An 18,360-nucleotide genomic window follows, 5' to 3' on the forward strand; every position below is an offset into this window, starting at 1 on the left:
TCGACCAGTTGACAATTCCCATTGAGAGCTTTACAACTGAAGTGACTGACCTGACGAGGTCCATGAACGCATCCGCCGTCTGCACCCGTTCGATCTTTCCCTCACTTTGGAGGTCCTCCTTGGTCCCCTTCCCGGGGTGGATGATGATTACCATGACAATGCCGATGAACACCGCAATGAAGGTGGTCACCATGTAGTAGACCACGGCACGCAGTCCCATCTTTCCCGAAGCCTTGCTGTCCAATGAGGCCATGCCTGTAAACAGAGTTGACAATGTTTAGACATTCCTGTGGTCCAAGCAAGCTTCATGCCACTTCCCCGTGGGGCGAGTTCCGGCTATACCAATTGCTACCCAAAAATGGGTTTATGTTGGTTTGAAAACATCTGCCACATGACTTGTCCAATACTACTCAGCACCAATCAAAGCAGACGGGTACACCTCAAGCTCCAAGTGAGCAGTCTAAAAATGCTGTCCTCATCCTGTAGGGACAATATCAGCATGATAGCGTAAATAGCTAGGGCAAAGGTTCTGTTTTCAACTGTGCCCCAATTCTCTACCAAGCATAACTCGCAAACCCTTGTTGATAAAGCCACCAGTGTAAACTGAGACTAGGGACGTGTTCATAATACTGTTCCAATGTATTCTGAGAATCATAACTACTCTCTGCAAACGGAAAGGGAATGGGGCCTGGAAGGGAGATGCACTAAACTGCAGGTAAATCATGGACTGAGTAAACATTCATGCTGTTAACTATGAAAAGTGAGTAGGATTGGGGCCAGTCAGTCAAATGTCTAATTTAGCCTACCCCACATTTAGAGGCACCAATCTGTGGGTACATATCCCAATGTGGCAATATTTGGCTGAACCCTCAATTACTTCACATAGAGGTTTGATAAGCACAATAAGAGCAACAGGGTGTAGGCCACCTGTGCATGGCTACGAGGTCGAACTAAAATGCCGCCCACCCCGCTGACCTAACATAGATACCCAAAGCGCATGATTGTCCTGTGCATGATGCAGATCTATTTATGTGTTCTCTTGGGTTCATGTGTGATAACCTGCATGCACAACAGTCTCTGCTGAGCCCTAGGAGTGAGAGAGAGGAGAAGGGGTATAAGAGAGTAGGAAAAGTGCATACAGAAGGGGATTGGGCTCAGCCACAACATTTAGAAGAAATGCATTCCAGATAACTGGAGGCATTGAATTGTTGAGACGTAGAAGGTCTGGTTAGGAAATAGAACCACTCATGAAGGATTGAAGGGCTTTTGGAACGATATGATCTATGATGTGGCATTTTAAACGTGCCTGTACACAAGTGTTTCTAGACGCGACAATACGATTTGCAGCGCTTCCCTCAATTTTAGATGATCCAGTTCTGATCTTAAGACCTGAGGAAGATTATTCTGCAGATATGGTCATGGGATGGTGAGCATTATATTTCTGCCCTCATGCGCCAGGGAGGTTCCACCCGTTTGTTTAAAGATGCAGAGCAAAGGATCCTTTGGGGATTATAGTGGTTGAATCTTTTTTTTATGTACTTGTGCTCCAAGTTCTAGTTTCTCAATCTGTGGCGTGCCGGTGCGCTGGAGTAGGTATTCTATTGGCGCACCGTGCCTTCCTGTGAGGGATATACCGTTCCCTCTTTATCGTCATCATATTGTATAAAATACAAGAAAGCGATTCTATGGTCTCAGTCTGGAATGTATCCATTTTGAAACTCCAGCTTTGCTCTGCTCTTTGCACAATAGGAGCTACATTTTGCATGCCCTCCGCTCCCCAGCCTTCCTCCCATCACTCCTCCCACACTATTAGTGGGGACACTGCTGAAACCGCCCCTGTCCTACCCTGAACTTCCACACCCCACTGTTTTCCCCAGCACCCCGCACACTTTATCCTCGTGTCTCTCTGGAACACCTAACACTCCAATAGACCACGGTCACCCACGCTCCAACACTCCCAAGGCCATTTGATCCCCACTGCAACCTACGTCTTCCCTCCCCCCAACCAGCTTTCACGTTCTTCATTGGGTAATGAATATTTTGCACACATTACGTGCATAACGTCCATTGTACAAGGAAGAAGGCACAACAAGAAACCGTCCATGCACTGGTAATGTTATATTATTGTATCGGGGGCTAAAGAGAATGGCCTCTGCATTTTGAAAGACCTATTAGGGTTTTGGGTCCTGCAAGAGAGCGGCATGGGTTATGGGGAAGGGGGACAATAGCAAGATTGCAGTTGCAAAATGCTAGTGTGATACAGGTTGGAAAAACTGGGCTCTGCGTAAGTTTAGCACTGTATTCAGAAACGTGTGGTGAGCTGGGAAGGGCTTCCTGCCGGATGGTGTCGGGATTATGCTCCTTAGGCGTAATCACGTGGAGGTGTTTGGCAAGCTGGTAGATTGTGGAGTAAAGTTTGAGGAGAGAGTGAGGTGGTGGGTGGAAGTGGATAGGAGATGGGCGGGATTGCTAGACATGAGGGTCTCTGGAGGGTGGTAGCGTGCAGGACATGTGGGTGACTAGGGTAGAAGGCAGAGACACTTGGTTGTTGTTGGGTCAACAGGCACGCCAGTTCCACAAAAGGCACCACTCGCACAAGGGATGCTAGAGATTGTAAACGTGTTGCTGATGGCTTGAGGGACAAAAGCTAGGCCACGGGTGTTGAGTCACTCTATTTCTCTGGTGGCTGCCACTGCCTGTGGTGCATCACTGGAGTCGTGAGATAGGCCGTCTGCAATGTAAATGTAGTAATCAGCAGTTGGCAAATTTCATTGCCAAAGAAACACTAGATTCTTGTAGCCATGGCTAGCAACATTGATCTCCACACATGGGAGATCAGAGATAAAGTCCCATATCCTCAAGCTGGTTCCTGCACCTCTTCATCAAGGCAGCTGAGGAGTAAATGCTTGATTGCCTACGGCGCAGACTGCCTCAGTCAATCCTTAGATATTGGGTAGTGTTGCTATGGAGGAGTGAGGAAGCCATACACAAACAGCGTCTTCTGAATCTGTTCCGTTCCTATGAAGATTTTCATAAACCACAGCTCCTAGATGAGGCCATCAGCTGAAATAAGAGCTACTACAAGCCACGTGCTTCTTAAAGCAGTCCTGAGATAAAGGCAACTGGAGCTATAACTCATGGCCACTGTAGAGGGCCATTGTGCAATGACAAGCGGCTCTGACCATATAGAGAGACAACATATATCCTACGCGAAATGACACACTGAACGTTTTCAATATCTTGCAGGAAAAAAGGCATGTGGCTATAAACTCATTCTTTTGGCTCTCTCCAATTGGTCACATGTAATAATATCCCAAGTAATGTAAAGAGTAAAAATAAAAACACCTTAAATTTAATAAGTAAAATAACAAAAGAAATGTATTTTTTCGATAAAAAATTAAATACCATCTTAATAGAAATATTTTGTTTTAAAAATGTGATTTTGCCTTTTTATTTAGTACTACGAGGAACCCCTAAGGGGCTAGGAGAAGATAGATGGCCAGTTATGTAGGTGTAGGAACCTCATACTCATTATATGACCTGTCTTCATTGCAGCTGGGAGCTAGCCTCCTTGCTTTCCTTTTACTCAATCAGCTGGCTAGTGGAGGGCTGTGTGTATATCCTGGTTTGGCGTGTTGAGAAGAAGGCTAATCAATTCACCTGGGATCTGTGAGCCCGACAAATAGATGGTTTTAGCTGTATAGGAGTTACGGTGGCCACCTAGCTCAGTTGGTCCGACAGATGGCCCTACATTGGGTTTTGAGGTGTCAACTCTTTCCTTCGCCAGGAGCAGGTGGGTTTTCGGTCTGGGTGTGATTTGGTCTATTCTACTCCGGCCCCGGTTCATACTGGCTGCCGAGTTTTGCACAAGTGAAAAGTATCTAATGTGGTGCATAGGGAGCACTGTGTATGGGATGTTGCAGTAATCCATTCTGGACAGGAAAACGGGCCGCACTACCTCAACTTCATGCCAGAATTCAAGGAATGGTAGGATTTTGCAGTGTTCGTCTTAATTGTTGACAGTTTATTTCTTTTAAAATTACCTCTTAATTTTCAATCTTTTTTTCTCCATTTTATATGGTTATTTGGACTGTGCACCTTTCAAAACATCATTACACAAGCACACGGCTTTGCAGGTGCCTTAAGGAATACAAGTAGAAACCTCAGGGCTGCGGAAGATCAGCTTTTTGGTTCATTGGATCTGTGATTCCTCACCTGAGACCAGGCTGGAGACAATGAGAGGCAGGACCAACATCTGAAGCAACCTCATCAGCAGCTCCCCGGGGAAGGAAAAGTACTTCACCTGGCGGTAGGTCATGTTGTAGGGCCGTAGAACAAATGCCAGGACAATACCTGAAAGAAAGTGTCAATAAATAAGAATTCCAATATTGGGTGAAAAAGTCCTCCCCCAAAATCACCTTGGCAAGAGTCTGAGGTCTGTGTGAGGGCACACTTCCCTACTTGCACAAGTGAGGCAGTCCCCTCATTAACTCCCAGCTAAGCTGCCTCTCGTCAAAAGACTTTGTGGCCGCAGCCAATGGGAATGAACTGGCCCTTCTGGAGTATCTGCCATGCAGAAGATGAACCTCAGGCTTCCAGGCCACTCGGCACATTCTCATGCTGGTGGCAGCCCCAGAACAAATATCAGAAAAAGGGCAATGAGTGACCATGAGTGGCAAAGGGCAATGAATGACTTCCCCATAGGCGACCTTCTACATTCATACCCTTTCAAACAGTCATCTCTGCAACCTGTAAAATCTCTCACAGGGACGATGAGAACCCTCAGAAAAATGAGCATTAGATCAGGGAGGGTTTCTGAGGAATTCTACTCAATGTGATACAGAGCTTCCCATTTGACTCGGAGAGGGGCCTATGCTTTATGCTTTCTCACACGGACTGCTTGGAGGAAGAGGAACCTGATCTCTAATTCATAACAATGGCAGAGTCTCAAGAGCATTCCCCTCAATGGCACTTGCATCAGTGGTATGTAAAATGATATGGGAATTGTTGCTTAGTGTGCTCTCTTTGCACAAGACCTGGCACTGCTCATAGCAAGTGCACTAAGTGACTGATGTCTTTATCCTGATCAGCAGTAATTTCACGTTTCCTTCAGGCAAACTCCTACTTTCGCATAATTTACAAGCAACGCGCACCATTCCACAGAATGTATTCAGTTTACATCTCGCCACTTAGAGCACTTGCATTAAACAGTTGCTCCAGAAAAGTCCCATATGTAAGATTCATCTGTTGTCTTCTAAAGGACCAGAATGTTTCCCTGAATGTGCTCCCCTCTGCGCCACGTGGCCAGATTCCACGTCCTTAAGGGAGATAAAGATCAAACGGCATGTTGCGGAGCCCAGAGGCGCTCCGCAAACTCCTAATTCTCCTTTTAGGAGGTTTTCTTGCAACTGACCATAGATGGTAGGCAGGGAGGAGAAGCAGCACAACTAAGTAGCAGGTCACAAGGTGGCTGGGTGCGATATAAATTGGTTATATAATGCAATAGCTGGGCCTTAAATGGGATCCAGGTCCATTCCTGGTAACAGTCATGATGCTGTTAGTGCTCGAAATAGTCCAAAGGAGCATGTAGACCAGGGTTGTGCAACGCCAGGCCTCGAGGGACGCAAACATGTCAGATTTTCAGGATATACCTCATTAATATTCATGAAATAAAGATGCATACAATGATTATAAATGTTTGCAAATGTATCTCATGACTATTAATGAGGGATAGCCTGAAACTCCGTCAGGTCTGCATGCTTTGACGACGCGTGGGGTTGGGTACCTGTGGTGTATACCCTCAGGGGTAGAATTGGCCCCTTGTTACTTACTAACACCACAGCGTTTATTAACCCTCTTTGCACCAATCCTCGGCTCGCTACAGCAATCCCAATGTTTTTTTATATGAAGCTATCAGTTCCACACATTCGAGTTCAGATGGCAAATGGCGCTGTTACTCAATCATTCAAATCCTCCTGAAACCACAGGAAATCAAAACTTGCAAAATCGTCTGATGCGGATCTCACTTCTACAGTAAAAAAATAAAAAAATCTACAGAAACTACACCTTTGGCGTTTCTGTCGTTTAGGGCAGCCTTTCTAAAGATACGCACCAATAGTCAACTTTCAAGTCTCATTCTCACTTGGTAAAACATCAGAATGTTGTAGTAAGCCCTCATTGCCACCAATTTACAGGATTACAAAAACCAATCACTAAATCTCTTTACCGCGCAGGGACAATCTGCCCACTATACGTCTCTTAGCAGCAGAACAAAGATGGTGGAAACGGAGGTGCTTGCTGCCCCCAACGTGAATCTCGCAATATGATTTCTGAGGGCCACCATCCAAGCGTGGAGGTGAGCTTCAGTTTGCCATCCCTTCTGGGAGACCCACTATGAAGGAAAGCATTTTGTTAGATATTTTGTAGTGGGTCAGTTGTCTATGGGGCCCTAGCCGGACAAAACCAAGCAGTGGTATTCACAGATACGATGACCACAAATAAACTTGGTTCCCATCTAAAAATGTAGCACAGAAGTCCTATTGCCTGGGATCTCCTTACTTTTGACCACATCCTCATCATTGTGTAACATTATAGAGGAGCAGAGAGTTCTGCATTGTTACACACCATCAAAACAAACTGACAAATGGAACCTGCATTTGCCCACTCTAGTAAGGAGGCACCCATAGGTCACTAGAAACTCAAGGTTATGGGCCGAGTCATCGATTTCCCCATCATTTCAGTGCCCTCTCTCCATACCCAGTATGACAGCTGCAACTGTGAGGATGACAAAGGCGTTGTGTCTCAGGAAGTTGATGACACTCTCCCTGGTGATGCTGTGCACCCGCTTTTTGGCCCGCGACGCCCGCGTCTGTACGGCTTGTTGTAGGCGCTGGACACCACCGTCTGCATTATTCATTTTCTCGGTGTCCTCATTGAGAAACAGGCTCGTCGCGTTGTCCTGCTTTTCATCCATCCTCAAATCAACCACCTAGCCCAGGAGCTGCTGTTGGGAGTCTGCAGATAAAAAACAGAAAGGAGCCAAATTACAACAGGAATTGCAAGAGAGCTCTTTCTCTCTTAGCCATGAGTTCTCACTTCCATATCCATCTTCTGTCAAGAAAATCTGAGACCGAGCATCTGTCTCAACAATTGCCTTGTGCGACTTACAAAAGAAAATCAGTGTAAAATAAATAAATGTTCTGATACATTGGCATTTTCTAATGAGTAATGCAGCTATTCCATAACACGTTTGGGCTTTGGCAGCAGGTGTACAGAAGAAGCCCAATAAGCAATGCCTCCAAATATATGGGCTTTTCTCCAGTGCACCTGAAGAAGACCTGGAGAAACTTCAGAAACTTGACGAAACACGCGTTAAGCTTTTCCCATTGTCTTTTTACATGCAGCCATTTCATTGGCTACTTTCCGGTTTGAATGAACAGTTTCTTCTGAAATGTACAGTTTTCAGGTTTACATGTGCGTTATGGTAACTGAACTGATTGTGTTCATGTGCTGCCCTGTCCATCTGGGTAGAGCCTCAGGTGCCATTCTGTTGTGACTAAGCAAGGGGCCCGTAAATCCGAAAAGGCATGCATCAAAATCCCTAAAAGATCAGATGTCGGGACCTTTTGGTTAGCTGTTCTTTTCCGGGAAGTGTGAGCAGTATTGACTCTCGTTTCAGGACAGGACAACGCGTTCAAGCACATAAAAAATCGATGCAAGTTAAAAACAAACAACTACACCGCGAGACGCCCATCTTTGCAAAAACATAGTATGCGATTAGATAAACCTTTTCTGCTTGAACCAAAAGAATAGTACCACCCTCAATCAAAGTGATAGTACCACCCTCAAACAAACGGATAGTACCACAATCAAAGTGAAAGTACCACCCTCAAACAGATCGTACCACCCTCAAAGTGATAGTACCACACTGAAATGGATAGTACCGCCCTCAAAGTGATAGTGCCAGTCTCAATCAAACGGATAGTACCACCCTCAATCAAACGGATAGTACCACAAAGTGAAAGTACCACCCTCAAACAGATCGTACCACCCTCAAAGTGATAGTACCACACTGAAACGGATAGTACCGTCCTCAAAGTGATAGTACCAGTCTCAATCAAACGGATAGTACCACCCTCAATCAAACAGATAGTACCACCCTCATTCAACAACCATTTACACATTTTACTATTTACGATGTTTAATGAGAGCACAAGTGTAATGCCATCACGTTCCGGGTGGCTGGACCCTAGAGGCATCATTATATCCGATCGTTGGGTGGGGTGTGGGGGGGAGGGGAGGGCGGTATCTAGGAGTTGTGGTTTCTATCCAGCTTGAAATAATTAGAAAAATGTTTATTAACTAATTAAATGATTTACAAAAGAAAATACTGTGAAGTAATGGGACGTCAGGTAAATATTGAGAAGGAAGAAGACAACTGGGGATAGAAAGAGTAATGCCCATTGCTGTGGTCTGGAGGGATGGGTAAAGTGAACTCAACTGCCTTCGGTGACAGAGAGACCAGGAACTTTCCTTATCAGCTTACAACACGGAACAGCTCGGCATCCTCGCATGCAGCACAGTATGGATTCGTGTCACTCTGACGACCAGAAAAGCATTATCGTGTGCAGGTGATCCTGACAAAAGGCAAAGAGCTAGCACACAATAACAATTGAAACAAACATTGGCTGGGCCAATAGATGTGTCTTTTGTGTGGCTATTCTCCGGTGTTGGTGTACACAGAGAGTTAGAGTTTGCGCAATGTGGGGGTCTATGTGCATTTTGTGGGTCTATGAAGTGTGATCATGTATGTATTTGTGCAGTGTAGGCATGTGTGTGTGGATGTGTGGTGCTGGGATATGTGCATTATGAGCATGTGTGTGCAGTATAAGGATGCATAGTTATGTAGAGAGACCAGTGCATGGGTGACTAAAGTGTTTGGGTATGTGTGCAATGTGAGTGTGTCTAAGCAAAGCCTAATGGTGTGTGTTCATTGTGTGACTGTATGTGCTGTGTGCATGTAAGTGCAGTGTGAGCATGTATCTGTAGTGTGTGGGTGGGCGAACCCAGTGCGAGGGTGCATGTCCAGTGTGTGTGTGTGTGTTGCGTGGGTGATACGCAAAGTCTGAACTGATGTGCAGTGTGTGAGTGTATGCACAGTATGCAGATTTTAATTTTTCATGCAGTTATCACACAACAGAAACCAATCTACACTTGAAGGCGAAAAGAGTCTAACCATTGTGTAAAAAAGGATGGTTACACTACCATATTAATTGCAAAGGGTCCATGCAAAGTTACTTCATGCTGGTCAAACAACAGTATTCGTTGAGTGACAGGATCAGCTTTTTACCATGTAGGGTAATTTTATAACGGCTAAGCTAAACTGCAAACTGCTTCTGGTGTGAGACATGGCATAGGGCTATTCGAAGGCTATGCAGTAAATACGGGTCCAGTAAAACCTTCAGTAGTAACTGCACGTGATAAAATACTTCATATACATAATTTTCAGCATTGGTATGTTAGAGGGGAGGTGTAACCTAGTGTTTACATGACCAAGTGTGGATATAGGAATTCTGGGCTATAATCCCGGCATCGCACTTCACCTTACTGTGCGGTCTTGGGACCAATACAGGATATCAACATGCCTTAGATATCCAGTCTGCAAATTGTGAGAAAACTAACAAATGGGTATGCACATGAAACGCAGTACACTTAACTGGAAACTGGCAACCGCTAAAGCAAGAGAAAGAAACAAAGAAAAAAGAAAGAAGAGGAGATAATGAGAGGGCAAGATGTGAGAGAGAGTGGGACAGACGGTGAAAGGGAGTCTGCTGAAGCTTGAGCGATGGTCCTCTGTAGGGAGCCGTTTGGGAGGAGAGCTCTCGAGTTTGGTTGCTAGGAGTGCCAAGGAGGTTCCTGAAGACAAGGAGAGGGAATGGAGAGGGAGGGTGAGAGAGAGAGGGAGGAAGAGGGAGAAAAATAGGAGCCGAGAGATAAGAAGCGAACGAGGGTACTCCAGGAGATAGCAAGAGAAAGATAGGAAAAGGAACAAAGAACAGAAAGTGGTCCAGAGAAGAGCGAGAGGGGAGAGAGATAGAAAGAGATGTAGGGAGATTGAGGAATTTGAAAAAGGAACGCAAGAGAGACAGAAGGAAGTGAAGAACCAGATCGAATAGTACCAGTGAAGAATTTGCGTGAGGAGAACAGAGAGTGGGTGATCGAGGAGAGAGCAAGGGCACAGAAAAAGGACATAGCTGAGATTGCTCGTAGAGGCTAATGATAAGCAAGGAAGCACTAGCTACAAATAAACACACAGTAATCTGCATCAAGCCGTAGTGCTCACACTGTAGGAGATTGCGAGCCGCATCCTTCTGCTGCAGGTGACCCGCTATAGGACCGTGCCCCTCACCAACGGAAATCAGAGCAGTTCGCCACAGAGGAGAAGAGGAGAATCCTGCTGCCTGCCCAGTTCATGTCTGTCAATGCGATTGTCTTTGAAAAATATTGGTTAACAGAAACTAAGCCATCCTTCCATAATGCCAACTTGACCTACTCCGATTTGACTGCATCTTTTTGGGCGAATACGGTAGGTCAAATGGTATATTTTAATTAAAATACATTTGTGGTTTGGGGTAAGGGAATAGGTTAAGGCGGGGGAAGTCGAGGGAAGGGCACAGAGGTCTCCCCCCGCATTAGGGTGGATTGCAGGGTTCTCCCTCCGCAGGTCAAAAATAATTTGACCAAAAGAATTCAGTTAAATCAGCAATAGGTCAAGCTTTTTAGGTCAAACAACCCATATCCACAGGAACAGCTCAGCCATTAATTCTTCCAAGGCTGACAAGGAATAATTGTCCTACTCAAACTTGTAGCCCTTGGCTTCACCTCAGGCTATAACCTCGGACATGACCCCCGCAATGATCACCCTTTGAGCAGTCTATAAGAGTCATTTACTTAATTAGGGGTATTTTGACAATCAAACCAAACTTTGGAAAACATCGGAGTGCTGCACAAGGGAAAAGTAAGGGCACAAGAGCATATCGAGCTTTAAACATTATTAAATCTGTTTCACAGAAAAGGGCAGTCAGAGGGGGATGAGGAGGTTCAGGAATGACAGGAGAGAAGAGGACACTGGGTAGTTTTAAGTGGAGAAAAGGGGGTAGATAGGTGTGTCCACAGACTAGATTGCTACACTTACAGAGACAAGGGTATTCATGCAAGGGAATACTCCCCAACACCTAAGTGCACACACTCTCCACTCCCCACCTAACCTGAGAATGGGTGATTTGCTCCCCCAGTTCTATAACCAGCCCACAATCACCCTTTGTTAGTTCCCCTCCCTTGTATCTCTGCTCCCCTCACTGTGCCCTTCCCCCCCTATGACTTGTAAGGCACTCTGTTGCTTCCTGAAGCTAGGTCTGTCTTCATTACATACCGCCATAACAACAATAATAAAAATAACAGAGGTTCTCAGTTGTATTTATTTCAGTATTCTATGGACAATGACAGCATGTTCCATGGCCACTTTGTATCACAATGTTGATCTGGTGCTGGAGAAGAAATTAACCTATGTTTCTGAGCATCAAAGAGGGTGTCCATTAGATTTTAGTAGACAGGATAATCAAAGGCCTATTATTTGGGGTGGATACGGGTTGTTTGACCTAAAAAACTTGACCTATTTTGGGGAAACCATGGATGTGAAAAGTGTATGCTTTCATCATCATCAGCAGAAGTGTCACGTATTCCATTATCATTAGGAGCAACATTTGCAGGCCTGCCAACACTGGCACCTGCCTCAGCATTAATATCGCTTGGCATATGCAATGCCCTTTTTCTAGATGTTTGGTGCTCCAAAGTTCTCAGAACCAACAAAGCTTTAGTACCAGAAGTAGGTAAACTCTTTCTTAAGTTATTTTACTTTATGCATGGACATTGTTTCACTAGTATGTGTTACCATAATTGGGAGACGCTCTCCCAATCCAACCGCTTTAGGGAAATCCCAGGGGAGGCTCATTGCCCTGTGTCTCCCTTGCCTGGCTGTCATTGGTGGTGGTCTGGTCAATGATCCTGCTGCGGGCTTCCCATAAGGTGGTTGAATTGGGAGTTCAACTGTGAAAGAGCTACAACATCCTGTTGGCTCTGCCCACCTGCTCAGACTCCTACAAGGTTTCCTAGTCACCAGAGATTTAGTATTGGGATTAGTGCCTGTAAGGGCGCTAGGCCCATCTTTCCGAGCTATGCAAGGACTTAAGTGTAGTAACTTCTTTTCATAAGGCTGTGTGTTGCGTTTTAAACCTCTTCCTTTCTTACACATGAGTTCTCTAAATTGGTTTCTACTTACCTTGTTATTTATGCAATTGCTTTGCTACACTACAGTTGCTCAGTGTTGGTTTTGTGTATCCAAAACACCCCAAAAGTGAATGTGTATATAATAGTAGTGTCTGTTCAGTGTAATACTTTCCTGTGGTTTTTAATTGCTAAGAGCCGTACACGGCCCAAATACATATTTTTATACACGTTCGTACATTCTGCTTACCCTGTGTTATTAAGAGTTCTTTCTGCATGTTCAACTGAACCCTTTACCACTCGCACAGCCTGGCTGCTTAGTCACATTATCCAGGTAGAGGTTGGCTGGACATTAGTGTCTTTCCAAGTTCACCAGAATAGGGTGTTCCATCAGAATCTGTCCACTGGCCTAATTCTGAAAATCCATCTCAACAAAAGGCTTGCGGAAAACTTAAAAATGTTTTTTACTCGGCTCCATGTTTAGAGTGATTTGTATGCCAAAGGGGCATCCGCTATTGCCATCCGCTCGATCATATACATCTACATGCGTTTGCACCATCACTTTCATGATGGCGCAAATGCAGGGATTCCTATGGAATCAACCTTCTTTTTACAACAATTGAATGTCATAGGAATACCTGGTTAATGACACCTGCAATTCAGAAATGACAGGCTACACTACGAAGAGTACAAAAAAAGGTGATTTTGCCTGCTTTACACTTGCAAATAACTAAATTGGCCGCAAGGCACTGGTTTGCACATAGGTGCAAACATAACAGGTCCACCCTCTGCAATTTACCCTTCAAAGAAAATGGCTCTTGTTCTTTATAAAGGATGTGCAACAAAGAAAAACATGTGCATTTGGTATCAGCTGTATACAAGTGTATGGGGTGGGGTGACTTGCTTGTAGAGTTTCTAAGTGCTCCATCTAAGCAATTTATTTTATTTTTTAATGTCTTTTGTTCCATGCAGCCATATTAAAATCCACAATTGAAAACAGCATTCGCCAAGCCAACAGATTTTCCTCTTTTGTATATATATATATATAGATTATGTATTTGATTAGCACAAGGCCTAGTTAAGGTTAAGATAAAGTATCTATGGCCTTTCAGAAACTGACTTTTCTTAATAACTTACGCATAGTTGCATGATAAATATTCCAGAGTAATATTTCTGGCCAGCTGCCCATGCTTGCAATACTTCAGATTTCTACATTAAGGCCTTCATAGATTCACATTTTTTTAAACTTTGATAACGTTTTGAACAGCTTTTAACAAAGGGTTTTCCCATGAAAAATAAAAAAAATGTTGCCCAGATATCTCTAAATTGGCTGCTTTGATTTTCCTACATTTTTGCTAGCCCCTAGATTTTAGCTTGAATTGGTGGACTGAAAACATTTTGAAAATGTAATCAGCCAATTTTTAGATATTAAGGATTAAGGATTCGAAATGTATCTACATGTGACACATGCACATAATGAATGTAAATTGTTCATACAAGTTGTTCACAGGAGTATATGAGTTTTACAGTTCCTACATTACACAATTAACATCTAAAAACTTGCATCAAAGGCTACTTTGATGTCAGTTTTAATGGAATAAATGTACAATTTCAATACAAAAATGTGCATTTTCGTTACGAAAATGTACACTTTACGAGCCATAAAATGCATGAACAGGATGGAGGTGCATTTTATATTAAAACCTTACATGTACATTTTTGGATATTAACATTGTACATATAAAAACACTAAACATGGGCTCCTACAACACACGCACCCAATACACCTGTGCTTAATACACATAACTTGCAGATGTATGACAAGTGCTCTCACATGAACCTAGGCCACATGCACCTGCGACAAGTGCTCATATGACATGTGTCCTATGACACATGCTCCTACCACACACACTCTTAAGACATACACACACTAATGGGGCACATTATGCTATAACATGCACTCCTACAAAACACACTCCTATAATGCATGTACCGATGACAAACACACCTAATGCATATGCACGTACTACACATAACATGTGGATGTCTGACATGCTCTTAGAACACACGCTCTAACTACCCACACTCCTACAATGTACACTTACCACATACTCTTACAACACACTCGTACAGCACATGCTCCTATGACACATGCAACTACTACACATGCTCCTAATACACACACAAACGCTCCTACAGCACATGCTCACATAACAGAATATCTGATGGCACACAGTCTTATAACACACACTGTTATGATGCATGCTGTTATGACACACGCTCCTATAACGCATCACTACAACAGACACGATCCTGCAACAAGCGATCCTTCAACACACGATCCTTCAACACATATGACACAATCTTACGCCACAATGCTTACAACACAGGAAATTACAACACATGCACTGTGCAACATGCTCTTATGCCATACTACATGCTCTTACAATACACACTATTATTACATGAAACACTTAAAAATCAATAATCAAGTAACCGTAAAAAAATATATATTTGAAACAACATTTTTTTTACAAAATAGTTAAGGTTAAACCAACAAATACAAAGTCTACAAACATCAGAAATAATGATGTTACGGTAACAAACTTCTGTAATAAATTCAAACAATATTATATTAAAATCAAATATCATGGCAACCTTAACTCATCCCTTCACTTAAAAGCATACACTATTACATAACATTATAATAATTTCACAGATTAAACTATCAAATGTAAAATCCTTCAAAAGTACATTAACTGTAGACCTACCGTATATGTTTAAAGTCTACAATATTTTTAATACACAATTACTATATAATAAACTTAAAATATTTTATACACTAGGATAATTCCTCCAAATAAATGGCAATAAATACACAGAATATACGTAAGCATTCAAGTGTCATACATACAAGAGCAATTAACAAGGTACAGATCATTGTAAATACATATAATGCACTAAACAATAAACATAACATTAAACGTCCACAAAACTGAAAACATTTTAAAATATATACATTAAAAGCGTAGTAATACTTCTATAAATAACAGATGTACAACATGTATAGTCATTACAGTAGGCACAACAATGTGTGCTAAATTAAATTGAGTAAATAATGCCAGCTGTGAATATTAAAAGCAGCACACATTTTAAAAACATTACAAACTTAAATTAACATGTTTGTTGAAAGTAAATATTCACAAAACACAACAGCACATTACATTACTTTCACTAGAAAGAATTTTGGATTAAATACAACATTTTTCAAAAACAGAAACAGTGATTTAAGGGTACCATGGTATTTGAGATTAATATGTTAATGTATTCATAATTTTAATTATGTTAGCTTAACATTATTATTTCTGATGTTTGTAGACTGTGTTTTTGTTGGTTTATCCTTAACTCTTGTTAATGAATAATACAATTTCCCCTTTCAGATACTTCAATGTTGCAACGTTTACATAATATCATTTTCTACACATGATGCCAACCATATGCTTGTTACCACTCGTTTTGACTTTTTCTTTGAAAAACAAAAAAAAAACAACCTGCTATACTAGTCTCTACATTCTTAAATATGGGGCTGTTTGCTGGGATGCTGAATTGTTTAGAAAAAATGTTGAAGTCATAATTAGATTGGAACGTGTAATACCTCAGAACCTGCTTGATAGCTGCAATAAACCTATAACCTTTCAGTTGAGCACTATTTTAGGCAAACATGTCTGTTTTAAATCACTCTAATATGACAATGTAGATAAACATTTGACTGAGTGCGATGAACCCCTTACATTTCAGACAGCCGTTTTCACAGGCCGAAATCACTGTTTTAAATCAGCTAAATGTTACTGAAATTTAGGTAACATGAGAAAAGATCATGAGATGTACTGATCATGGTACTGGCATATATGCACCCCTCACAATGATGTTTTAAACATTTGCAATCCATTCTATTGCAATATTTTTTTTCTCACGGTGCCTTGCACCACCTCTACGAGCAGAAACCAAAAAGCAGTGTGAGAGTTATCCTACTTGTATTATTTAATTTGGAGAACTATGTGTAGCCCATACATGTTGTAAATTGTGCATTTTCCTTTTTGTAAGCACTGTAAACAGTGCCATGTGCCTTTCAAGTGGTTTCTTTTCCGGGCTAAAATCATGAGCAGAATCACTGGCAGCATCTAGAGAATACATATAATTAGATAAACTCACTAACCAAGTCGGAAAAGCACAACTGGAACCTCAAAACAACCATATTTAGGATATGACTTGCACTTCTTGTTAGTTTTGTCTCTTAGGTGGCACTCAGCACTACCTTTAACATTAAACTATTGTATTGGAGTACAGATAGCTGGTAGATGGGATGTGAGGAGGGATACACAGCCTGTGGGTGTTGTTTGGTCACTGAAACACCAAACACACCCTCTTGGCATCTCTTTGAGCCATCTCCATCATGCAGTAGCATCAAACGTTGTGCTGCACAAGACCTGCCAGTGGTATTCCTAAACAGTCCTCTGAGAGGCAGTAGCTTAGTTCACACTGTAAATGAGCTCCTAGAGTAAAAAGATGGATTAAGGTTTTCCTTCAGCCACATGATTTATAAGCATTACGTGTCTACTTGCATCTGTTATTTGCCCGGAGGTCCTGTTAATAACAAGCATTGGCAAAATCAATGGTTTTGGCTTGTGTATATGTATTAGAAAGGCATGTACCAGGCACTGACATGTGCCCAGTTAACCGCACCATTTTCCAACTGTTGTCATGTTATGGCCAACTAGTACCCTTGTGTCAGGGCCTGCCAGATGCCTATAACAGGTCTTCAAACAAGTCAAAACGGTTGGCTTTGCCTATGCTTGTTTCAATTGCTACATGTATAGCTAGGGAAGAATGTGCGACTATTCAAGCCATGAGGGAATCCAGATGTATTTGGAAGGAGTGAGAATCTAGATGTAAAGGTCTAGGCCCAAGAATGTGCTACTTTTTCTATTAACTTCTTTAATCGGGCACTATTACTTTATCCAGGTACGTATCGAGTATAGACCTCCCCAAATGTACAACTCCACCTCCTGAAAAATCCTAAAGGCAGCCACTCCGAATGTAAAGCGTAGCCGACACAGCCTTGGTTTGCAACCGGCCTTAATGAAATGAAAGCAGCACGGCTTAGTAAAGGTCCCCCTGCTCTGCATTTGTGAGGTTATCTCAGCCGCGTGCATAGCTTTTAGTCGCAGGAGACCTGCCACTCAGGGTCACACATTCACTTATCTGCAAGCAGGAGATAAATGAAAAATTAATCTGCTTCTTATTATTGTGTTGTTCCTGGGACTCATCAGGAATTCTCTGTCATGTACTGCAGGGCGCCAATTAATAATTGAGTATTTCGGCTATGAGTCAAGACAGACACAATGTGTGTGAAAGGCCGGTTGCAAAGGGCAGCAACCGATGCAGCCTTGCCTGGACCAACACTGCGTCTCCTCAGCGAGGTCCGCTTCAGGTGCGGCTGCCTCTCTAGGCACAGAGAGCAAGGGGCCCAGACCTGGCTTCCCCTGCTCCTCTAGGTCAGATCCTCAAGTAGTTCTAAATTAATTAGACAACAATGTAACAAATCCTGCACTGACAGCATACAGGAGGCTGCACCTCACGGATATGACGTCACATGCCTGCGGCTTCTCGTGGCACTCTTGCTCAGAGGAGACATTCTGGCATTTCAGTTTGGACTATCTTTATGGGCGGGAAGAAATGGATAGTCACCGTTGGCAAGGACCAGAGCGCTAAGATGCGACTGAGGTGCTCCTGAACCCCCTCCCCAAGCCTACTCCGGCGAGTGGATTACAGCCCGCAGAACATGCTATTCTAGCTTTTGTTCGTTCTCGGTGGAGAGTTTCTCATATTGTTGGCTAATTCGAAAATAAACAACCATTTGGTCCTAAGCTGAACTGTGCTAAACCTGTAGACCCTTTATCAGGGTCTACCAGAAAGGATGATGTAGAGATTACAGAATGCAGCCCCTCACCCGCAGTAAGAGCATTGTTCCGGTTGAACCCTCTCCTAACCTTTAAAGTGCCAAGAAGAAGTGAATGT

General features: G+C 42.9%; 1 protein-coding gene across 7 annotated transcripts in view; it reads right to left on the reverse strand.

Moving 5' to 3' along the window:
* Positions 1–18,360, reverse strand: part of LOC138576642 (excitatory amino acid transporter 1-like) — a 718,046-nt gene that overhangs the window by 161,447 nt on the left and 538,239 nt on the right. For all 7 annotated transcript variants that reach the window (XM_069649577.1, XM_069649571.1, XM_069649574.1 and 4 more), the window contains 3 exons: positions 6,757–7,014; positions 4,216–4,353; positions 51–255 (listed from right to left, as the gene is read on the reverse strand). In XM_069649577.1, coding sequence (XP_069505678.1) covers positions 51–255; positions 4,216–4,353; positions 6,757–6,973 — 560 coding nt within the window. In that variant the 5' untranslated portion in view covers positions 6,974–7,014. The remainder of the gene's footprint in view (positions 1–50; positions 256–4,215; positions 4,354–6,756; positions 7,015–18,360) is intronic.

Source organism: Ambystoma mexicanum, chromosome 1p (genome assembly GCF_040938575.1).
Source record: "Ambystoma mexicanum isolate Mex_15411 chromosome 1p, UKY_AmexF1_1, whole genome shotgun sequence".
Taxonomy (NCBI): Eukaryota; Metazoa; Chordata; class Amphibia; order Caudata; family Ambystomatidae; genus Ambystoma; species Ambystoma mexicanum.